This window comes from Carcharodon carcharias, chromosome 1 (genome assembly GCF_017639515.1).
Source record: "Carcharodon carcharias isolate sCarCar2 chromosome 1, sCarCar2.pri, whole genome shotgun sequence".
Classification (NCBI taxonomy): Eukaryota; Metazoa; Chordata; class Chondrichthyes; order Lamniformes; family Lamnidae; genus Carcharodon; species Carcharodon carcharias.
The window spans coordinates 39,035,998-39,061,717 of record NC_054467.1 but is presented as its reverse complement, the minus strand read 5'-3'; the positions used below and the strand labels follow the sequence as shown (position 1 = coordinate 39,061,717).

At 41.1% G+C, this 25,720-nt stretch overlaps 1 protein-coding gene across 1 annotated transcript in view; it reads right to left on the bottom strand.

The window, feature by feature from the left end:
- ankrd50 (ankyrin repeat domain 50) overlaps nucleotides 1–25,720 on the bottom strand; it is a 188,124-nt gene that overhangs the window by 78,589 nt on the left and 83,815 nt on the right. The window contains exon 2 of the mRNA XM_041186591.1: nucleotides 22,740–22,969. Coding sequence (XP_041042525.1) covers nucleotides 22,740–22,969 — 230 coding nt within the window. The remainder of the gene's footprint in view (nucleotides 1–22,739; nucleotides 22,970–25,720) is intronic.

Below are 25,720 nucleotides of genomic sequence, written 5' to 3'. Positions count from 1 at the left end.
TTTCACAACAACATTCTGGGCCAGATTCAAACCCAGATCCAAAATGAGTTACAGCAGCACGCCAACCAATTGCACCATTTAGTCTTGTGCCTTTTTTTTACATCGTTTTGATCCATTAATACTCAGCTTGAAAAACATTTTCAGTCAGCTGGTGTATTTTGTCTCCAGGATAAATTATTGGGATCCTGCTCCATTTACCTCATCATAAACAATGAGAACCACTTTGCATCATGTACTGTACAAAACCACTTTTATGTTTCAAATTATTAACTCATGGCATACAGTATTATGGTGTTCTCCCAATTAGAAGGGTTTGGAGGGAAAGGCAGAGAAGCTCCGCTTGCTGTCTCATAGACCATCCTGATCTAAAAGTGAAAATATGTGGCAAGATGAAAGATATCAAGGAGGCAGCACACACCAGGGGAGGTACCTAGAATCATGTATTGCAGGCATTCTCAAGCAGGGTCCATGACGACCAAGGTTTAATGGGGTCCAACATCATCAATCTAACCCTGGATCAATTCAGTTCTTACTGACGGATCAACAGCCATCATCATACTGTTCACGTGATCTGCCTGATCTCTTAGGATTTGGCAATTCATTTTTAAAGCTCAACATTAAAACTAAACTGCCAACAATATTTTTAATACATTTTCACTGTTTAGATCCAATAATATAATGTTGAATCATGATTCACTGATGTTTGATTTATTCCTAATCTCTCCCGCAGCTAACTTGCGTTACAGGTAATCTATTGAATTTTTATAACTCGGCAGGGTGGAGCTCAGAAACAAAAAGGATGTGAGTCCCTTATTTACAGCATATAGAATCTATTTTTTTCAATACGTGTAAATGTGCCAAATATAGTATTTCTGTAGAGGGGATGATACAAGTGCTGTAAGGTTCTGTAGAATGCCTCACTCAAATAATAAATGTCATCATCACACCTATCATCATTAAACTTTGTTTGTCCAAGTAATGTCTGAATTGTAGGGTGGAATTTAATGGTGACGGTGCAGGCCATTCAGCTGGTGGAAACCTTGCCATGCCATTCTACCCACCCACTCCCGACCCGATTTAATGGCAATCAGGTAGCTATCTGGTTGAGGACAGTGTCCTTGGTGTTTACGGGGGGAATTTCCTGCCTGTCGGAGTTGCCAGAACTTCAGAGATTGGCACCGGGAGCAGTGGCCACTGCTGGTACTGCTGCAGGCCCAGACTGAAGATCGCCATTGGAGCTCTGAAGGGAATGTGGGTGAGACAGGATCATCCATGCCAGTAAGAGAGGCCCCAGCGATGGGGTGGGGTTAATTTCAAGATGAATTGCCAAATCCTAAGAGATCAAGCAGATCGAGGGCAGTCGAGGGTCATCACCCATGGGCAGCCCTTGCTGCTGGTGGATACTCCGTTGTGCGTGGATTGCTGTAGTAGGAGGGGTTCCATCTAGGTTGCAGGCCTACCCACCAATGTTTACCTGGCAGTTTGCCCACATGTCCATGTAAGGGCCTCAGCTGGCCTCCAAGCAGGAAAGCAGCCCTTGACCCTTCCTGCCACGGACTGAATCGAGGGGGTATGAGGGGAGGGTGGATAGAGTTGAGAAGGTGGCTATTTCGCACAACCATGTTAATGCTGCTTGATTGTATTGTGATTTTCTAAATGTCCTGCTATTACCTCCTTGAGAATTGATTCTAGCATTTCTCCAATGATAGCCTAACATCTAACTGGCCTATAGTTTCCTGCTTTCTGTCTCCCTCCTTTTTTGAAAAGCAGTGTTTAATTTTCAGATTTCCAATCCACTGCGACTTTTCCACAATCTAAGGAATTTTGGAAGATTACAACCATGCATTATCTTTGGAAAGACTTCCTTTAAGACTCTAGGATGCAGGCCATCAGGTCCAGGGGACTTGTCAACCTTTCCTCCCATTAGTTTTCATTGTACTTTTTCTCTAGTGGTGTGCTTGTTTTAAGTTCCTCTCTCCCTTTTTCCCACTGCTTTTGTACTATTCTTGGGGTGCTTTTTTGTGTCTTCTACTGTGAAGACAGACACAAAATACTTGTTCAAAGTCTCTGTCATTTCCTTGTTTCCCATTATTAATTCTCCAGTCTCACCTTTAAGGGACCAACTCTCACTTTTACTGTTCTTTTCCTTATTACATACTTGTAGAACTATTTACTGTCTGTTTTTATATTTCTTGCTATTTTTCTCTCATGCTCCAATTTCTCCCTTTTGTTTAAGTCATCCTTTGTTGGTTTCTAAAATTTTCACAATACTGTGGCCTATCACTAACCTTTGCAGCATTATATATTTTTTTCTGAATTGATGCCATCCTTAACTCCCTTAGTTAGCTGTGGATGGCGCATACTTTGCAGAGGTTTTTCTTTTTCAATGGAATATAGTTTGAGAGTTACAAAATATCTCCTAAAATATCTGCCAACCCTTCTCTACCATATTACTTTTTAACCTATTTCCCCAGTCCACTTTAACCAACTATCTACATATCTTTATAAGTGCCTTTATTTAAGTTTAAGTCACTCGTTTCAAACCCAAATGTCTCACTCTCAAACTGAATGTGAAATTCTATCATGTTACGATCACTCTTGGCTAGAGGATCCTTTACTCTGAGATCATTTATTAACCCTGTCTCATTACACATTTCCAGGTTTAAAATAGTCTGTTCCCTGGTTGGTTCCAGAATATATTTTTCTAATAAATTTTCCGGATACCCTCTATGAAGTTATCCTCCAGACTACCTTTGCAAATCTGATTTGTCCAATCTAAGTGAAGATTAAAATCTCCCACGATTATTGCAGTACCTTTCTTACAAGCCCCCATTATTTCTTGATTTATACTTTGAGCTATAGCATAGCTACTGCAAGGGTTTCTATAACGCACTCCCACCAGTGACTTCTTTTGTTTGCTATTCCTCATCTCCACCCAAACTGATTCTATATTTTGATCCTCTGAACCAAGGTAGTTTCTCACAACTGGACTGATCTCATTCTTAATTAACAGAGCTAGCCCACCTCCTACATAAGAACATAGGGCAGGATTTTACGTCCCGTGCATAAAATAGTGCGCGATGATGTCCAGATGACACTGCGCACTTGTGCGATATATCCATGGGAAGGATGAGGTTTCCAACATTATTTCTTATAAAAATCAACATATTTTGACATTTTTATTACGTTTACGTTCATGTGAGTGAGTCCTATGTGGGGACATGTTTTTCACATTTTCAGAATCTTCATTTTTGTTTATACAATTCTTCTGCTCCCTGAGGCAGCCCCCTGACTCCAGGGAACTTTCAGTGTGCACTCCCACGTGCAAGTGCAGGCCTTTGTGCTCATCACTCCTCCCGCCCCACCCCGGCAGTGCCGAGTTTCTCAGCATGCCTTTCATGCTGGCTGGCTGTTAACTGACCAGCCAGCGTGAAATCACGGTTGGGGGCCGATTGTGGGCAGCGGACTGTGTCCCAGCTGCTTCTGGGCCCACCCGCTGTGCCCGCCCAATGACCCAAAAATCCTGCCCCAAAAAAACAGGAGCAGGAGTAGGCCATTCACTCCTTCGAGCCCACTCTGCTATTTAATGAGATCATGGCTGATCTTCAATGTCATTTTCCTGCATTAACCCCACATCCCTTGATGATCATAATATGCAGAAGTCTATCAATCTCAGTCTTGAACATACTCAACGACTGAGCCTCCACAGCTGTCTGTGGCAGAGAATTCTAAAGATTCACCACCCTCTAAGTGAAGAAATTCCTGCTCATCTCAGTCCTAAATGGTCTGCCCCTTATTTTGAAACTGTGTCCCCTGGATCTAGAACCCCCAGCCACGGGAGGGACAAAATCCTTCTGGCATCTACCCTGTTGAACCCTGTAAGAATTATGTTATGTTTGAATGAGATCACCTCTTATTCTTCTAAACACCAGAAGATACATTTAATCTTTCCTCATGTGACAATCCCTCCATCCCAGGAATTAGTTTGGTGAACCATCATTGCACTCCTGCTATGGCAAGTATATCCTTCCTTAGGTAAGGAGATCAAAACTTCATACGATACTCCACGTGCAGTCTCACCAAGGCTCCGTATAGCTGCAGTAACATGCCTTTATTCCTATAACTGAAATTCTCTTGTAATAAAGGCCAACATACCATTTGCCTTCTTAATTGCTTGCTGTATTTGTATGTTAGCTTTCAGTGACTCATGACCAAGGACACCCAAGTCCCTATGAAGTTCCCAGCCTCTCACTTTTTAAGAAATATTCTGTATTCCTGTTTTCTCTACCAAAGAGGATAACCTTGCATTTCTCCATATTGCATTCCATCTGCCAAATTTTTGCCCACTCACTTAAGACTCTCCAAATCCCCTTGAAGCTTTCTTGCATCTTCCTCACAACTCACATTTCCACCTAGTTTTGTACCATTTACAAACTTGGAAATATTACAATTAATCCCCACATCCAAATCATTGTGAATAGCTCGGTCCAAGCACTAATCCTTGCGGTACCCCACTAGTTACAGCCTTCCCACCTGAAAATGACCAAATTATTCCTACTCCCTGTTTTCTGTCCATTAACCAGTTCTTAATCCATGCCAGCATATTCCCTCCAATCCCATGTGCTCCAATTTTCATTTATTAACCTCCTGCATGGGACCTTATCAAAAGCTTTCTGAAAATCTAAATACACCAAATCCACCATTTCCCCTCTATCCATCCTGCTAGTTACATCCTTAAAAAACTTCAACAAGTTTGTTAAACATGATTTCCCTTTCATAAATCCATGTTGACTCTGCCCAATCCTTTCATAATTTTATAGGGGTCCTGTTATCACATCCATTATTATAGATTCTAACATTTTCCCTACTACTGGTGTCAAGCTAATTGGTTTGTAGTTCCTCATTTTCTCTCTCCCTTCTTTCTTAAATAGTGGAGTTGCATTTGCCACCTTCCAATCTGGGGAAACTATTCCAGACTCCAGGAAATTTTGCAAAATGACCACCAATGCATCTACTATCACTCCTGCCACCGCTTTCAACACTCTGGGATGTGGATCATCAGGTCCAGGGGATATAAATACCTTAAGTCCTATTAATTTCTCTAGTACTATTTTTTAAGAATGATATTAATATCTACGGTTCCTTGTTTACACTGGTCCCCTTATGCTCCATTATTTCTGCGAGGATTTTTTAGTATTTTCCTCCATGAAGACAGACACAAAGTATTTATTTAGTTTCTCTACTATTTCCTTATTCCCCATTATAAATTCTCCTGACCCTGCTTGTAACGAATCCATATCTGTTTTTCTAATCTTTTCCATTTTACATCCCTATAGAAGCTTTGAGTCCATTTTTATGTTTCTTGCTAGTTTACCCATTTTCTATTTTCCCTTTCTTAATTTTTTTCTTGGTTCTCCTTTGCAAAATTCTAAAATACTTCCAATTTTCAGGCTTATAAGTTTTTTTTGGCAACTTTCTATGCCTTTTCCTTTAATCTAATACAAGGCATCCTTGATTTCTTTCGTTAGCCCTGGTTGAAACACTTTCTTTGCTGGGTTTTTGTACATTAAAGGAATGCATTTTTGTTGTAAACTATGGGCTGAATTCTCCGGTCGGTGAGTGGGAGCGGGGCCCGCTCACCAATGTGTAAAATGACATATGGTGACGTTGGGCGGGTGTCCCAGCGTCACCACGCGTCATTTAGATTTTCAGTTCAGCGGGTGCGCAGCCAACTTGGCTGCGCACCCGCTGAACTGTCAAAGGCCTATTAAGGCCTGTTAAAAACTAAGTTAAACAATTAAATGAGCTGCCTATCCAACCTTAAGATGGGCAGGCAGGAGAAGAGCCCAGGCAGCCTTCACATTTTTCACGGAACCTCAACCATGGGCGGGATGAGGTTTCATGAAGTGTTTAAAAATTCAATACATTTTTTAAAAATATCATTGATATGTCCCAGCTCATGTGACACTGTCACATGAGGGGGCATGTTTTAAAAGTTTTCAAATACTTTATTTAAATATTTTAAAATTAAACAAATCTCCCTGAGGCTCCTCTGTGCCTCAGGGAGATTTCTGCGCTCTTTCGCGCTCGCTCCCACCCGCCCTGCCCCTGCACAACCCCCCCAAATGGGGGGAAAGTGCAGCCCTATGTATTAGTTCTTTAAATGTTAGCCATTGCCTGTCTACTGTCATACCTTTTGACATAGTTTCCCAATCCACCGTAACCAGTTTGCCTCACATTCCCTCATAGTTTCCTTTGCTTAGATTTAAGACCCTAGTTTCTGATTGGACTACATCACTTTCAAGCTAAATGTAAAATTCTACCATATTATGCTCATTGTTTCCTAAAGATTCCTTCACAACAAAATTATTACTTAGCTCTTGTCATTGCACAATACTAGATTTAAAACAGCCCATTCCCTAGTTGGTTCATCAATGTACTGCTCTGGAAATCCATAGTGCATACATTCCAAGAACTCGTCCTCCACAGCACTAGTAGCAATTAGGATTACCCGGTCTATATGTAGATTGAAATCCCCCAAAATTACTGTATTACCTGTTAGATGAACTTCTAATTTCCCAATTTATACTGTGATTTACATTATCATTGCTGTTTGATGGCCTATAAACAACTTCCACCAATGTTTTCTGCTCGTTGCTGTTTCGTAGTTCCACCCAAACTGATTCTATTTCTTGATCTTTAGAACTAAGACCATTTCTAACTACAGTACTAATGCCCCCTTTAATTAACAGAGCGACCCCACCAGTTCTTCCAAGCTTCCTGTCCTTCCTGAATATTACATACCCTTGGATATTCAGGGCGCAGCTTTGGTTTCCTTGTAGCCATGTTTCTGTACTGGCTATCAGATCATATTATGAATTTCCATAGGAGCTGACAATTCATCTGATTTATTGTGAATGTGGTGGGCATTTGTATGCAGAGCCTTAATTCAGTTTTTTAACTGTTTTTCTAAACTCTGGTCCTATCTGCTGGCACACTCTTAAGTTTACAAGCGCTGCCCCTTCCTGCCATACTTTGATTATCATTACCTTTATTGTTACCTTGATTTTTGCCTTGTCATTTCCCTTTATTGTACTCAATCTTCCTCTGCATGATCCCCCCCCTTCCCCCCATTTAGTTTAAAGTCCTCTCTACTTACCGAGTTATACAACTCTCTAGAAAACTGGTCCCTGCATGGTTCAGGTGAAGTCCATCCCAATGGTACAGCCCCCACTTTACCCGGTACTGATGCCAGTGTCCCACAAACTGGAACCCACTTCTCTCACATCGTCTTTGACTCTCGCATTCATCTCTCTAATCTTACTTACCCTATGCCAATTTGTTCGTGGTTCAGGGTAATAATCCAGACATTAGCACCTCTGAGGTTCTGCTTTCTAATTTAGTGTCTAGCTCCTCATACTCCCTGTCCAGGACCTCTTTCCTAGTCTTACTTATGTTGTTGGCACCTCCTTTTCCTTTCTTCCTGTCCTTCCAGAATGTCAAATGCCCTTGAATACTCAGGTCCCAGCTGTGGACACTTTGCAACCAGGTCTCTGTAATGGCTAGTATATCATACTCATTTATTTCTATTTATTTTATCAGTTCATCCAATTAGTTATGAATGTTGCATGCATTTTGACACAGCCTTTAATTCTGTATTTTTATCATTTTTTCTTACTCTGATCTTATTTGCTGGTGCACTCTTATTTTTGTATTCTCGATCCCTTCCTGTGATACACTGGTCATCAGTACACGTATTGGTACCCTGCACTATTGACTAGTCTTTTCTCTTTAACCTTCCAAATCTTCCCTCGCGTGAGCCCTTGTTCGCCACCATTTAGTTGAAAGCCCTTTCCTTAGCCCAAATGATATGATTCGCCAGTACAGTGGTTTCAGCGCAGAGCAGATGAAGGATCTCCCAACTGTAGAGCTCCCTCTTACCCAGTATTTCTGTCAATGTCCCATGAATTGAAACCCATTTCTCCTGCACTGATCTCCGAGCTGCACATTATTACTTTTGGGGTTCTACTTTTTAATTTAGTTTCTAGTTGCTCACATTCCCTTAGCAGAACCTTTCTTGGTCCTACCTATGTCGATGATATCCACATAGACCATGACAATTGGATCCTTGCCCCCTCCACTCTGAGTTCCTTTCTAGCCCTGAGGAGACATGCTTAATCCTGGCACTGGGCAGGAAACACAGCCATCATGAATCACAGTCCTGGCCACAGGGAAGAGTGTCTATCCCCCTAACTACACTGTCCTCTAGTACAATTACATTCCTTTTGCTCTTCCAACTTGAATGGCCTCTTGCATCGCAGTGCTGTGGTCAGTTTGCTCAGCATCCCTGCTCTTGTCTATACAAGCTGTAAGAGCATAGACACTGTTGGATAATTGCAAAGGTTGAGGCTCCTCCATTACTATGTTTTGGATCCCTAAAGCTGTCTTTCTTACAGTCATACTGTCCTGTCCCTGACCACAGACCAAATCTGAAGTACCTAGCCTAAGGGATGCGACTGTCTCCTGGAATAATGGGCAGGATTTTTCTCTCATCGGGCGGGCGCAGTGGGTGACCTTGGGAGTGGTCGTGAAGCTGACCAATGCCCGCGATCAGGCCCCGACATGGATTGCATGTTGGCTGGCCAATTAATGGCTAGCTAGCATGAAATGCGTGCTGCAGCACTGCTGGGGTGGGGCAGGAGGAGCATGAGTGTGGAAGTGTGCGCATGTGCAGGGGTGCGCACAGTAAAAGCTCCCTGAGGCAAAGAGCTGCTTCAGGGAGATGAAGATTTTTAATAATAAAAACAAACATATTAAAAATAATGAAAACATATCCCCTCATGTGGCTATCACATGAGCAGGGACATGTTAAACATAAGTGTTAAAAGTTGTAAATTTTCTTTCAATCACTGGTTGAAACCTCATCCCACCTGTGGCTGAGGTTTCACCAAAAATGCAATGGCTGCTTGGCCTTTTCCCCCTTTTGCCAACTGAACGGTTGGATGGGCAGCAAAAAATTCGATTCAATTTGGTTCTTAAGGGCCTAAATAGGCTGCTTAATTAATGGCGGAGGCGGCTCCAACTCCTATACGCGTCCACCAACCGAAATATTGCACGTCATTTTATGCTTGTTCAGGTCGGGCACGTGTCGGCCTGATGAGCGAAAAATTCTGGCCAATGTGTTCGGGTAACTTTCCCCCTCCCTGATGCATTGCAATGTCTGAAGCTCGGGCTCTGGCTCATCAACTCACAGCTGATGTTCCTTAAGCCGCAGACATTACTGCAGGTGTGGTTGCCATGGATCACACAGGTATCTATCCACCAGCTCCTATATGCTATAGCTGAAACATATCACCCATTCTGCCTTTTGATTTTGTGTTTAGCTAACTAATTTAGGTTTCAAGTTTAGAATAGCATTCAATGATTATCTGTAGTTATATTCTGGAGTTTATCTAGTAATGCTATGAATTTAATATAATATTTTTATCTCCCCAGTACAGTTTTAAACTACTGCCCCAGTTTAGAGTGGGAGAAAACTTAAAACTCACCTGCCTGCACACTTATTTAATGCTTCTGGGCTTCAGCTCTTGGGTCTTGCTGTTTCCAGCTCCCTCTCTTAGATCACTCCTTTTTGTATAAGGTCAGAACAGTGCCTCCTCCCTCAATGCACTGAATTCCCAGATTTAAGCCCTCTGTCTCGCTGCACTCAGTCTCCAGCTGCATCTTCAAGCAATTTACTTCGTGCATGTGCTAAATCTCCTGTAATTCTTTCGAGTACAAACACGTTTCCATCTGTTCCTATTCAGATGAAGTTACATTGTTTCATAGTTTGCCATTGTGAGATTTGAACTCTTGATCTTGGGGTTACAAACCCAGTACCATAATCACTTGGCTATTTAGGCCAAGCCTAAATCTCCTGTAACTCTTTCGAGTACAACACGTTTCCATCTGTTTCAGATGAAGTTACATTGTTTCATAGTTTGCCATTGTGAGATTTGAACTCTTGATCTTGGGGTTACAAACCCAGTACCATAACCACTTGGCTATTTAGGCCAAGCCTAAATCTCCCATATTTATACTAGTTCAGATTCCAGTGAGATGAGTCGACCACTCATGGTTAGGGAACCAGTTCTAACTAGGTTCTGAATTAACTACTCTGCAGGTGCCTCTAACTCTTTTGCACTAACTAAGGCTGAAATAAACTACAACTTACTGTTACAGTTAAATGCTAAATACAAACTTAATTAGATTTTAGAAATAGATCAACCCTTAAAACTCCCTTCCTTAGCAAATTCTGTACTTAAGCAAAAACAGAATTACCTGGAAAAACTCAGCAGGTCTGGCAGCGTCAGCGGAGAAGAAAAGAGTTGATGTTTTGAGTCCTCATGACCCTTCGACAGAACTTCAAGCCGATGCTGCCAGGCCTGCTGAGTTTTTCCAGGTAATTCTGTTTTTGTTTTGGATTTCCAGCATCCGCAGTTTTTTTGTTTTTATCTCTGTACTTAAGCAGTCGGTCTCATCACACTCAAGTCTCTAGCTGTACCATTGTGCAACACTATTCATCAGAATGAATAAAGACTGATAGGTGAATGAAAATCTAGCCATCTTTACAAGAAGATAAAATCATATTAACACTCCTTTTGTCTCCCACTACATAAATATATAGTAGAACTCAACTGCCAATTATCTTCATACCAAATCAGCATAAACAAATAATTGAGGGAAAACATTTTAGGAAATTGTAAAATAACTTAATTCAATAGTAGAAAATCAAAAGTGCATTTCTGAACCAGCCGTGCTACATAGCACCTGTAACCCTATTCTATCAACCACAACTGAGATTATAATTTTTTTCAAAGCTTGTTCAAAAATAACATTTAAATTGGGGTCTTAGTAATAGTAGAATAGTGGCAGAGACTGAGGCGCTAATGACACTGTACCAGGCAAAACAGACTTTTTACAAACCTCTCAAATCTAATGAACATAATAAGAATAATATGAAATACTTCATCTTGGTCATAAGTTAATTTTATTTCCCATGGGCCAGTATATTTGCATGAGAGAATATCTATATTTTATGAAACGACTTTGAACACTTCTTACAAATAACAAACATGTTCTATTAGATTTTTGAGAACCAGAAGGCAGCACATTTAAGGAATTTAATCTCCAAGTTTATACAATATGGTTATCCGGGAACAAGGATTTAAGTGACATGGCAAGCTGAGAGCATAGCTTGAGCAATTAGCACTGTCTGAATTACCCCTCTCCTCCACTTCAAAACACATTGTCAACCATCTTATTTTTAATAATATGCATACACATTTTCAAATTACATTATTTGTGAAGATTTTAGTCTCTTGCCATCTTCAGGCATGCTAGTGTCTCAGAGCTGAGCTATATATGCTCATACAAGGTCTTTTTTCCTCAACATTATTATATCTTAATCAGAATTTTAATTATGTATGTTACCAAAACATCAACATTTGTTACATACATTAGCTATTCTAATATTTTCTGTAGGTTATAGTTCTAGTTCATGATCCTCCTCCTTTAGGTTGTGAAAAGTGAGTATTCTAATCCACTTAGAGGATTAACCTCTGCAATTTTGCCAATAAAACAACCAATCCATATCATCATATCTCCCTTTGACTCTGCCAAGCATTGATTGTCTTTATTTACAAAAATATAACCAATTGTTGCCTGGATCTATTAAACAATGTGAATGAAATTTAATGAGATCTTTCATTTTTCTAAACCATTTTTTATGAAATAGTATTAGTATCTTTTCTAAAACCTTCAAAGAAGGCAGTAGTTCAGTCTTCCAGCTCTGTGAACTAAAATATCCACTCCAATGAATTGTGATTTGACTCCCTCAAATATAAACATATAATTTACTTCCAGGATCCATTATTTTTGTTCTTTCTTTGTTCCAATGTAAGCTTAACTAATATCTGCTTTGACTTTCAGGTTCCCCACTCTGTAGAAAGAATACATTCGAAATGCCATCATATTTTGATGGGAGCTGACAGGTTTGTTTGCATTTAATTTGTTGGGAAATGGTCAACTTCTAAGTTACCAACCACAAAACCCTATGAAGTGAAATAAGTTGTAAATTCCATTTTGTTGCTGCTCTATTTGGTCAGTGACCTTTTGAAGAATCTCTCGCACATGTGTACTAGGTATTGGTTCAATAACCATCAGTTGCTCATGCTATTGCAGATTTCCAAACTTTTGATGCTCAGTCATGCAATTCTTGAAGTAATTAACACAACTGACTCATAGGCTATCATATTGTGAACTAATACACAGGATAAGAAAGCAACTTCTATCATGCCAGATTGTTTTTATTATGTCCAAGACAGCAATACTGACAGTGTAGTTGTATAAAATGTGTAACTATGGGCTGTGGAAAGGTGACAAGGAAACTGCTCTTGTATGGACTTGAAATCAGTTATCCTTCTTAAACTCCATTTTTGTTACAGGGCTTCACGAGAAACAAGTAACGTGCATTTACATGGCACCTTTTACAACCTCAGGCCCTCCCAACATGCTTTACAATCAATGAAGTACTTCTGAAATTTAATCACTGGCGTAATGTACAAACTGGTCCATCATGCTTGCTTGTACTCATCTGCTGACCTGAACTCTCCAATTCATTTTACCTGTAACTCTTAATATTTGTTTTTCTTTTAGTTGTTTATCCAACTCTCTCTTAAATTCAATCGATTTGGCTTCAGTAGTTATCTGTAACATGCATTCCATATTCTAATGACCTTATCGTGTTGGGGAGGGAGAGAGAGAGATCCTCTGTACTGTTGCGATTTCTGCAGAACAGTCTGAACAGTGTAAATGTTGGTGCCAAACCTCTCTTAATCTGTAATCTGCCAAATTTTGATTATACAATTTGTAGTTTAGAATCGTTATCAAATACGTTGAAAAGTTATAATTGCCAGCCATATTAGACAAAGCAAACAGCAACGAATTAAATGACTTGATCTGGTTTATGAGTTGGTTGAGGACAAACATTGGCCAGAATCCTGGGAAAATGCATCTGCTCTTTGAATAGTGCCATGGGATTTTTCAGTTCAACATCCAAAAGATAGCATGCCTGATAGTGCAACGTTCCCTCAGTACTGCGCTGATGTGTCAACCTAGTATAAATGAGGCCATGAATGTAACTCTGATTCTGGAGAAATAGTGTTGGTCATAAAAAAATAAATATCTTCCTTCTTCAATACCCAAACAGATCAGCAATGCTTTTGATATTAATGGCCCTTTTATGGATCATTTTCCCAGAATCAGGAAGGTCCGCAATCAGAATGGGAAAGTTGGAAATTTCAATTTGTAGCAACTCTGCATGCAAACAATTACTTCAAAATCACACTCAAAAATTTGACCAATCTACGGCTAAATAGGATAAGTTATGTGGTATTTGGTCATATTGTAGGATTACTTTCATTCAGCATATAAACAGAGTATAATAGGCTTTAATTCTGCACTATAACAGTGACTATGCTTCAAAAGTATTTTACTGACAGTAAAGTATTTTGGGACAACCCTAGGTCATGAAAGGTGCTATATCAATACAAGTTTTTTCCCTTTTTCTTTATTTTGCATTCAATCCAAGGTGAGCTGTGCAGTAAAAATGGTACAACTGGGAATCTGCTTTTTAACTTTCTCCAGCAGACCACTGTTGTTGGAGAAACCACAGGCAACACCTCGGAAACAATCCTAAATGATGCATTCTGATTGCGTTCATTTGGTACAAGGTAAGAACTCACGTAAGGAATCATAACACAATGGTGAGATTTTAGCTTCAATGTTCCTGGGCCAGGGAAAAGAAAAAAAAACTAGGGTCTTGCTCCTGATCGCTACTGGGAAACTTGTGCTGCAAAATGCATATATGCAGATATCAAAAAGACTCCTTTGTGATGCTTCATATGGTCAAATCACTCAACACACGAAAATGGCTATTTGAGTAATATATTGGTCAATTACCGTGTCTGTGGAACTGTATTCCAGCATGTATTCCAGCAACTCAGAAATTGACAAGATAAAATTGAAGAAAATTATTTTTGATATGTGACCAAATTTTAATGTACAACATTGCCAGGTCATTGAAATGTTGTGTGAAAACTACTGCCAAATACATTCACTTGGCGTTGCAATTGGATTGCAAAGCAACCCTGCTACTAAACCAGAACAGAGTATCCAAAAGAAATCCACTAACACTGAGAAATAAATGCAATTTATTATCTCAAAATCAACTTTAAGAACTTTTGGGATATTTCAGCTAGCACTGTGGGATGTTTAAGTGATCAACATTCCAGTCTTGAAAGAGGCAACATGTTGCTATGCATTTTTGGCAAGGTCCCTTTCTTTCCCCCCCCACCTTTCCCAAGATGGGATTCCTGCCAGGTATGACAGAAATACTCCAATGTGCTCAGAGAGTGCCCTGTAACATGCTTTCTCCTCTTGTAGATTTCTATAAATACTAGTATTTAAAGGCGGTCATCAATTAAAATGGACAATGTTAAAACAGGACTTCAGTAATCTGAGAGTCATGGGAACAAGCTGATTAGCTGGCTCGGCATCTCCAGACCAGTTATTGCTTTGAATTAGCACACAACAGCTTAAATATCTGAGTAAAGGATTCTTTAAAAGAAAATGTGTTGGATTAGCAGAAAGTGAAAATTGCTTTTGTTCATACTAACATAAAAAATAATGTGAAGCTTGACCAAACCCCATGGAAATGAAATGGAGCATTTTGCTTTGGATGCCATTGTTACCCTGCTGCAGTTAAGCTTAAATACTTTTTATTGCAATTAAATATCTTTTTATACACAATTGCCACTGGAAGTCCTGATTTAAATCAATCTAAATTGCACTTTCCTGCTTAAATTCAGCTTATTTCGTGAAACAGGGAGAAATAAGTTCTCAAAATTTCCCTTCAAACATTGGCAAAGAAAAATATTTCAGTCTGTTACACTACATTATACATTAAGCAGAGTTTATTTCATAATGGGAATTAGCTCCTGCTCCAAGTACTATTACTGACTCTTTCCAGTCTGAGTCAGATCTCAATTCTATAATCCTTAAACTTCATATGTGTTCTATATCAATAATAATGACTGCAGATAGTTCATTTCACATTTAGTATATCCACAGATTAGGCTTAGATTTTCTGTGACGGCTGGCATTGGGTACGTTCGGTGGTGTGAGCAAACAATATGGTGAGAAGGTCAAAAATTGGATTCACAAAGTCGTAAAGCAGTTTGCGATCGTCTGCTCAGCCCATCAATGGCAGGCCGCGTTCCCTTCCATTGGACGTCAGGAATGTCATTGTAATACACCAGCATATTATTATAAGGCCTACCCCCTGCTGGATTGTCCGCCCATGTTAGCAGGAAAACACGCCGACGTGTTTCACAACATATATAAGGCGGGTTGCACTTCGCTCGGGACTTCAATTATTATTTGCCTACCTTGCTTTGGGTCAGCATTCGCAGTCATCAGCGCCAGGCTTCACAGACGGCACTACATCACTTTTAGGGGGGCTCACGGATAGGTCTCTACCTTCCAAATCAGCCAAATGTGGGAGACTTTTCAATGCCTGCTGGGCTAGAGCTTGCTTGGGAAAGGGGAAGATGTGGCCTCAGGCAAGGTAAGAGGCTGCAGGACGAGGGCTGTACTGCTGAGGGAGGGTATCCCAGGGCGTGTGTGGGGACACATGTTGATCTGTGCAATTGGCCTCAAGATGGTGAGAGCTGAGGTGCAGTCTCCAGAGGAGATGAGGCCAAATGGACATGTGAGGGTATGTGTGTGAGAATAGGTGGTGATGTCTCTTGAGCTGGCAATGAGTGAGATGCCAATGAATGTGTGATGGGCTTGAGCATGTGAGTTTAGAGTGATGAGATGGTTCCCGTACCCTAGCGCCATGGATGAGATCATTCATCCTCTATCTGCATTAGATGGCCAACGTCTTCTGTGCAGTATTGGCACTGATCACCACTGCAATTGCCTACCAAGCTGGAGCAATAATGTTGCTACCCCTCCTGTGGCCAGAGCGGGGGTAGGGGAGATCACAGTGGGCCTCCATGGCATCCAAAAGGCGCTCGAGGGCTGCAGTCTTTTTGCCTATCGGGGCCATGTCTTCTTTACTGCAGTCCTAGGCCGGAAACACTGAACGCGGCTATACTTTAAATGTGTTGCCTGGCATGATGAAGCGGTGAGGTGACGGTGTGGCTGGTGAACTGGAGCTCCCCCGCCATTGAAACGGCATGTATCCCAGGAATGCCTAATTAATACGGCGGGTTGGGATGGTACAGCGTGAGAAGACTGGTCGGCAGGAAAAACATCATTTTTCTCACCTGCTACTGCACTTGTTGCAAATCTGGGACGATTCCATCCTTAGATTTGCATTTCTCATGGGTTCAGGATTCTACTCACATTAAAAGGAGCAAAGTTGCTCAAGTAATATGGAACAGGTAATGTTTGTCATCACGTCTTTGGCTGCATAATTACTTATTCATTCATTATCAAAATAAACACTCCACTGTATTTCCTGTCTCCACTCTGCCTCCTTTAGTCAGGGAATCAGGATGTTCTGTGACCTAAACATACATTAAGTTTTGGTAAATAAGAAATGTATTTTTGAAGAGCTGATTCATTCTTATTACCCTCCTCATGGCTCAGATACACAGAGCAACAGGGCATCAAAGTGCTTCGTCGACTGACTTTCCCAAACAATCAAATGCGCCAAGAAAGTGTAGCTAAGCCAGTCAGTTATATCAAACTGTTATGAAAATATCACAAATACAAAAACTGGACGGACCACCGAACATTGACTTAGGCACCACACATAACAAAGGTACACGCAGCCCAGTTCACCCTGCAATGTCCACTAACATTTGGGGACTGGTGTCAAAATTAGGAGAGCTATTTCAGAGAGTAGTCAAGCAATGGCCTAAATTAGTCACACTCACAGAATCATACCTTATAGCCAATGTTCCATATGCCACCATCATGATCCCTAGAGGTGACAGCACAGCGGTATACCAGAGGGAGGGAGTGGCCCTGGGAATTCTCAACATTGGCTCTAGATTCCATTAAATTTCATGGCTTCAGGTCAAACATGGGTATGGAAATCTTCTGCTCATTACTGCTTACCATCCTCCCTTAGCTGATTAATCAGCATTCCTCCATGTTGAACACCACTTGAAAGCAGCATTGAGGGTAGAAAAGATACAGAATGTTGGGTGGGTGACTTCAATGTCCATCACTACGATTGGCTTGGTAGCATCACTACTGATCGAGTTGGTTGAGTCCTGAAGGACATGGCTTACAGACTGCTTCTGCAGCAGGTGGTGAGAACCAAAAATCTACTTTACCATGTTCTCACCAATGTACCTGTCACAGTTGCATATATCCATGGCGGTGTTGGTAGGAGTGACCACCGCACAGTTCTTGTGAAGGTGAAGTTCCCTATTTACACTGATGGCACTTTGCATCCTGTCATTCTACTAAATGGGATAGATTAAGTAAGTATCTAGCAAATCAAAACTGGACATCCATAAGTCTGTAGTAGCTATCAGTAGTGGAAATGCAGTCCCCAACAATTTGTAACCTCATGGCCGGGCGTATCCTTCATTCTCCCGTTGCCATCAAGTGAGGGGATCAACCTTGGTTAAATGCAGAGTGTAGAAGAGCATGCCAGGAGCAACACAAGGTGAGCAGCCGATCTGGTGCAGCTAAAAACAGGGCATGTAGGTTAAATAGAGGAAGCTGTATGCTGCAGACAGGGCTAAGTGATTCCACGAGGAACTGATAAGATCAAAGTTTTGTAGTCTGCCACACTGAGTCTTGAATGGTGGTGAATAATTAAACAACTAATGGGAGGAGAAAACTCTATAAATATCCCCATCCTCAGCCTTGGCAGAACCCAGCACAACTGTAAAAGTCAAGGCTGAAGCGTTTTCAACCATTTTTGGCTAGAAGCGCTGAGTGAATGATCTATCTTGGTCTCCTGAGATCTCCACCATCACAGAAGACAGTCCTCAACCAGCCAGATTCACTTGACATGATATTAAAAAATGGCTGAGTACACTGGATACAGCTAAGGCCGAGACCTGATAAGATCCAGGCTACAGTGCTGAAGACTTCTGCTCCAGGTGTAGCTGTGCCTTGACCAAGCTGCTTCAGTAAAGCTACATCTATCCAAAAAAGTAGAAAAGTTCCCAGGTCACCTGCTCCGAAAAAGTAGGTAATTTCATACCAGCCAGTTGCTACCCCATCAATCTATGTTATACTTCAAAAAGACAACTTGCGAAGGATAGAACTGGAACCAATCTTTATACATGGTTATAAGCATTTAAGTACAAAATTACACACTTCTAGCATACAACTCCTAATTCAACAACCACAGCTTGTTTGTCTCTATTCAGAGTAACACAAGTGAATCTCCAGTTAATGCGCACCACCTGCAAACAATTAAAAAAAATTAATATACAATTAACAGTCATATTACAGTCATCAAAAAAGTGATAGAAGGTGCTCTCATCAATGCTATCAAATGCCACTAACCCACCTGCTCACTAATGGTCAGATTTGGTTCCACCAAGGTCACTCAACTCCAGACCTTATAACAGCCTTTGTCCAAAGATGGGCAAAAGAACTTAATTGCAATGCTGAAGTAACTGCCCCTGACATCAAGGCAATAACTGTCCAAATGTGAAATCAAGCAGCCTTAGCAAAATTGAAGTCAATGGAAATAAGGGGGAAAATGTTCCACTGTATGGAGTCAGACCAGGTCCAAAGTAAGAGGGTTGTGGCTGTTGCAGGCCAATGATCTCAGCCCCAAGACTTCTGCTGAAATTTTTCATGCCCGCTGGTGTCGGGCATCATGGCGGGTGAGAATGGACAATATGGCGAGAAGGCCAAAAATTGGTTTCACATCGTGAAATCAGTTTGCAATTATCTGCTCTGCCTGTCAACGGCAGGCCACGTTTCCCGCCGTCGAACGTTGGGAACTTCATTGTAATACATCTGCTTATCATTATAAGCCCAGCTTGCCAGAATCATCCCTCAACGCTGTATAATCCAAGCACATCAGTGTGATTGCACGCTGACGTGTTTTACAATTGAACATAAGCATGTGCACCTAGCGAGCTGCACTTCACTCAGCACTTTGAGGCTTGTTTGCCCACCTTGCTTTGGGCAACACTCACAGCCATCAGTGCCAGGCTTTGAAGACAGCACGACATCACTTTTAGGGAGGCTCATGGTCAAGTCTCTACTTACAAGATCAGCTGTAAGGCGGGGTGGCTTTTCAACGGATGTAGGGCTATGGCTTGTTTGGGGAAGGAAGAGAAGTGGCCTCAGGCAAGGAAAGGGGTTGCAGGGCGAGGGCATTACTGGGGAAGGGGGGTATCTCAGGCTGTGTGCGGGGCACAAGTTGATCTGTACAAGTAGCCTCAGGAGGGTGAGAGCTGAGGATGCAGTCTCCAGAGGAGATGAGGCGAGATGGAGACGTGAGAGCGTGTGTGAGAAAGCGAATGGTGATGTCCCTTGAGCTGGCAGTGAGTGAGATGATCGGCCTTGTGAGTGTGTGAGTTCAGAGTGATGAGATGGCTGCCTTATCCTGGCAGCATGGATGAGATCATTCATCCTCTTTTTGCACTGGATGGCAAACCTCTTCTGTGCAGTGTTGGCACTAACCACCTCTTCCACCACCTCCCAAGCCAGAGTGGTAAAACTGATGGGCCTTCTGTGTCCAGAAGGCATCCCATGGGCGCATCACTGATTTGGGGGGCTGTAGTCTTCTTGCCTTTCAGGACCACGTCTTCTGTGCAGCAGTCCTGGACTGGAAGCACTGAGAGGTGCGAAGAAGTGGCGAGGTGATGACGTGGCGGGCGAATCGGAGGCTGTTTCCCAGGAATGCATGATTAATGAGGTGGGATTGGGATGATATGGTGTGAAAACCCGCCACTGTGGCCAGAGGGCAAAACATCCTTGTTCCTACTCGCTACCGCATTTAGTGCAAATCTGGGACAATTCTTCCTATTGTCTCAAGAGTTCCCCACAGCAGTGTCCTTGCCTCAGCCATCTTCAACTTTTTCATCCGTGACGTTCTCTCCATCATAAGGCCATAAATAGGAATGCTCGTGATAATTGCAGCATTCTGTTCCATATGCAAATCCTCAGATAATGAAGAAGTCTATGCTTACATGTAGTAAGACCTGAGCATCATTCAGGCTTGAGCTGATATGTGGCAAGCAACATTTACCTCACAGAACTGGCAGGCAGTGACTATTTACAACAAGAGAGTTTCACCAGCTCAACATTCAAAGGCATTTAAAAATACAAGCACGTGACTTCTGAGTGGAGACCATGGCCAGAAATTTTCCCTCATTGGGCGGGCCCGGTGGGAGTGGGCAGGGGCGGTCGGGAAGCTGACCACTGCCCGCAATCGGCTCCGCTCCGCGATTTCACATGGACGGGCCAATTAAGGTCCGCCCTGTGTGGATCATGAGCAAGCAGTGCTATGCGCTGACTGTGCGGGCGGGGAGAGGAGGGAGAGCCGGGTCTAGCTCGCAGTTCACGCATGCACGTGAAAGAGCGCTTCAATCTCTCTGAAGCAGCTCTGTGCCTCAGGGAGATTGAAGCACTTTTTAAAAAAATTAATTAAGACAGTAAAAGTTTAAAAAAACATGTCCCCTCATATGGCTGTCGCATGAGCTGGGACATGTTTTTAATTCAAAAATAAAGCTGTTAGTGTTTATTTGGGAAATCCCGATGAGGTTTCCTAAAAATTGTAAAGGCCGCTTGGCCTTTTCGCTTGCCCGCCAACTGTAAGGTTGGACGGGCAGCATTAATTTGCTTGTTAATGGCCTTAATATGCCTTTCAATTATCAGTGGGTGCACAGTTGACTCGGGTGCGTGCCCTATGAATGAAATATCGCGCAAGTGTGCAATAACTTCGGGACATATGCCCCACATCATCGCGCGTCATATTAAGCTCAGGCGTGTCGGGCATGTGCCTGCAAGCCGAGCGTAAAATTCTGCCCCATGTTTAAAAAAAACACATACCATGGAGTTAAAACAGCATAGCATGCAAGACGCCTAACTCTTCCACCCACCCCAGAGTCAACTGCTTTTAAAGGCAATACAAACTGTAGCAGAGACTGAAATACAACAGAACCTACATGCTACATAACGTACTCTGTTGGTGGACCAAACAACACATCTTTCAAGAGCTAATGTTTAATTACTGCATTTCAAGCTTTAAAAAGGACAGATGTCACAGCATACCTATTCACCATTCCTATCATACCAAATCATTTCCAACATTGTGTCACCACTATTACTGTTAGTTTCAGGCACAAACCCACTTGATAATAAGCCACGGGGCTCCAGTGTAAATATTTTTGATGACAAATACTTCCTTTCAAATCCTACACTCAGGCTGAAGTGCACCAAAAGGCTTCTTATTGCGTTGTAAATAGGGCAGAAAATAAAACATATGCACGGTTTCTTCTCCACTGAATAGGTTTTGCCTTGTCTTGGCAACAAAATGGAAATAATATGGATCAATATGTTTTTTTCTAGTAAGGCTTCCTTCACCTGGAGGAGATATTGAGGTAAATATTTCCTGGTGCAGAGCCTTGTATATCAGGAGTGTGTACCCCGAGTTTGGGATGTGCCCGAATTTACAAGTAAAGCTCTGGGATTGTTAAAAGCAAAACTTTAAACTATTCAACTGAGTTCAGCTTTATATAACCATCAACAAACTTCTACAAGGTAGAAAACTGCTAACGAATAGATTAGGATAATAGAAATGAATATGTAATAGGGAAAACATCCAAAAGGTGCTACTAATACTTAAGTGTCAGAATCATACCTGAATTAGCTATATCTGAATTCCAATCATTCATATTGATTTCCCAGTATTTCAGGGTGTTAGAGAAAAATAAGAGATGATAAATTTGGTTCCTTTCTCCAACGCATATGTACATCTCCATGGAAGGTCAATTTCCAATGTGTAAATCTTAGAGCATTGAAAGCATTTCCCCAGTGTAAATAATCTGACCCACCTGCTTCTGGCACTATCATTTTTGTGGGTCTCTGAATATGCCACAGGAATTACCAGCTCTGTGGATCCAAACTAATATGTAAATTTCAAATACAAAATGAGAACAAAATCTAAGTGTTGCTCTCCCAGAACCTGGACTCCATGAAAGAATGACAATAACATCAGTTTTTATTGATGCATGACTACCCCATCCACCTCACAAGAAGTGAAAAGACACAAGGAGGGGTAGGAGTTTGGAAGAGGCAAAGGGAAAACAAAGGGAAAAGGAGAGGAAGGGATAAAATAGGAAAGCCTATGGCAGCTCCATAGCACAAAGCTACTTTGGGGAATTGTAAGCAGATGGCATATTATATTAGCATTATAAAATTGTGTCGTGGACAATATGGCACTGTTACAGTAACAGAATTGTTACAGCAAAGAGAGCAGCCATTTGGCCATCATGTCTGTATTGGCTCTCCAAATGAGCAATTCACTTAGTATCATTCCCTCACCTTCTCCCCATAACCCTGTACATTCTTCTTTTTCAGATAACAGACCAATTCTCTTTTGTATGCCCCAGTTACCTGCCCTCACCATACTCTCAGGCAGTGAATTCCAGATCATTGGTCTGTGCAACAAACAGGATTAGGTGGGGGAAATTTCTCACCTGTGAACATTTTTGTCACCATTTTACTCTGTTTCCTGGCAGAGCAGACAAGCAGCAGCCATGGTGGGAAGAACTCATGATGACTTGCTAGTAGCTCTGCTATAGTCCGTGTCAGGCCTGCTTGCCTTTGCTCCCCTTCAACATAGTTGCAGCCTTCATCGACAGAATCTACGACAATGAAGAGATTCTGTGAAGGCGGTTTTATTCCCAACAGTGGCAAAAGCACACACCTGAGAAAAAGAAACATGGGAGATGTTACTTGAATTTCACACAACTTTAAAAGCACACTTTCTTTACAAAGAAAGGAGCAATTGACTTAAATCAGTGCTGATTGCAACCCCTGTCAAATCTTGTGCACAAATACACATGCATCTTCTCTTTTTCTCTATAAACTTCCCTTCCTCTCTTTCACTTGCATGAACACAAATACCCTCTTGTTCCAGGCCACTTCCACCCCCATCTCCAAATCTTATGTTAATCATGGGATTTGGTGAGAAAATGGGCATTCCAGCATAATTCCATCCCTCATATTTTTCTTTCCATACGCATCTTCCTGACTCAAATGACAAATGAGTTTTCTCCTTGCTAGTCAGGGGATGTGTTCCCACTTATTGTAATTATCCTCAGCTGGAAAGGGGCTATGTGTATGGAAATAAAATGAGGACAAGCTGTGATTCCACTCAAAAATGATACCCTAATAGCAAACTAAGCTTGCTATTGAAAAATTGCCACTTGAACTATAACTATCAAAAATTTACGCTGGCATGAAACCCACTTCTAAGAAATATAACATACCTTTTTGTTGTCTTACTAGAGATTTACACCTCCCTCACTGGACAGCCCCACAAGAAATAAATTGAATTTATTTGAAGTTAGCCTTCTTAATGCCACATTTTATAAGCTATACCTGGCTAAATAGTTTTTATTAAATCCATAATGCACTAAAAATGGTTCATATATTTTGCAATAGAAGCCCTGCAACAGAAAAATTAAAATTGGTATTAATGAACTTGTTAGAAACAAAATTAAAGCCTTACAAGTGGCCACAATGTTTGGATCATTGCCGTTTAGTAAAAATTCAAATGATCTGAATACATGTATTTAAACATTTTTATCAATAGCACTATTCCAAAAGTTTACAACATGGATTCCAGTACATTGGAATTTTCCAAGTAGTCAATTTTTACTAAAAACCAGTTTGTATCATTACAGTCCGAACAAATCATGTAAATCTTTAAAATTTCAGCAACAGTAAATTGGCTTCTCAGTCAGGAGATTGGCAGGTGTACTACCATTGGTTGGCCTGAGTTTCTCCAAGCCGTGGGGGAATGCAAAAAGTAACCAGGGTTTCTACCATTGATTTCCTTTCAATGATCCCTCCTAGAAAGTTCAAGTGCATGGATGTTGAGTGAGGACAGGTCAGGACCAAAAAGATTAATTGCTTGCCCATTGTCACAACTGGAGAATGGCTGTTTGAGCAATGTACTGGAAGGCAATTAGCACCCATGGAACCATACAACCAGAATGCCTTCAGAAGAGAAAAGGACAAAGTATCAGTACTATAGGCACCACTGAGAATATTGTCAGCAAAGTAACTTGACTGCACATTGGATCACTGCAGAGGGTCTGACAGACTCAGTCTTCCTTTTCCTGAGAAGGGGCGGGGTTGGTGGAATGCCATTTCTCTGGTTATAATTCTTGTTAACATTTTTGTCAAGAATCTGAGGTGTACAGGGGGGTAAAAATAAATTACTATCAATCTATTCAGGTTAGTTCTCAAGATGAAGACGTTCAAGACAAGTAAGACAGGCAATGGACTGTAAAGAAAAGCACAGTGTTCATTTCAGTTCTATTTCCACTTATAATAAAGAATGAGATTTCCTGAGTGCAAAATCTCAACTCTAATAGTACTAACTCTCCCAGTACTCTAAATTGTGGAGCTATTTATCTCTATTTAGGAAGATGACAAAAAGCTGTGTTGTTTTTTCAATTGTTACTCATTTTCCTTTCATGAAAGCAAGGATATTAACGCTGGGCAAATTTCATAGGATCTGGTAATTGTATTTCAAGCGGCCATTCTTTGAACATAATGCAGTACTATAAATTCTGGAACTATTTCCTCAAAACATCCTTTCCCAAACAGTGTACAGGAATTTAAACACAAGCGCCTTTATCAAATCTTCTCTTTTGAACATAATGGTGACAGAAATATGGTCTTTGTGTAAATTTCCCAATAACAAAATAACTGCACAAAGGGGCTACAAAGGATCACTCTACTACATTGTTGCAAAAATCTAGTTCATGGTTTATGTTGCGGTATATAATTTTTAGCTTTGGGAATTAAAGTTTTAACTGTAGATACATGGGGGAATCTGACTGAGAAACTTATAAGCAATCCTGAAGTAAATGCAATTCAAACAAGCTTGGAGTTAATTATAGTTAAAATCTAACCTATATTTATCTTACAAGGTCAGAGCTGATTGTGAAAAAAAAATTAAACAGCGGGTGACCATTTCTGGACCCTTGGGGAGAGCCAGGGTGTATATCATTAACTCCATAAAATAAGCTAAAAGCTGACAATTCTGGGAAAGAAGGTCATAAGACTCCAATAGAGATAAAAATTATTCATATGGTTTACTGAGCTAAAGAGTTATGTTGAAGGGAAAAATAATTAATTTGCTTTTCTGATTGAATCATCCCAAAGCATGCCATATTGCCAGACATAGTGATTCAGGGTGCAGCCTTGGATAAAATGTTCTTTAGTTTGATTTATCTGTATGTGTATCCTATCAGAAGTGGACAGTTCAATTTGACGACATACAGAGACACTTCAGTGTGCAATTTGTGAAATAAAAACAGCTGGAATTGCACAGGAGTGCGACCTCAGTGAAATGCTGAGAGTTTAGTGAGTGGAGGGAGTTCAGTGAGGAGTGGAAGGAGGTGCTACTTTGCTTTTTCTAACTTTTTCACCCTGTAGGAAT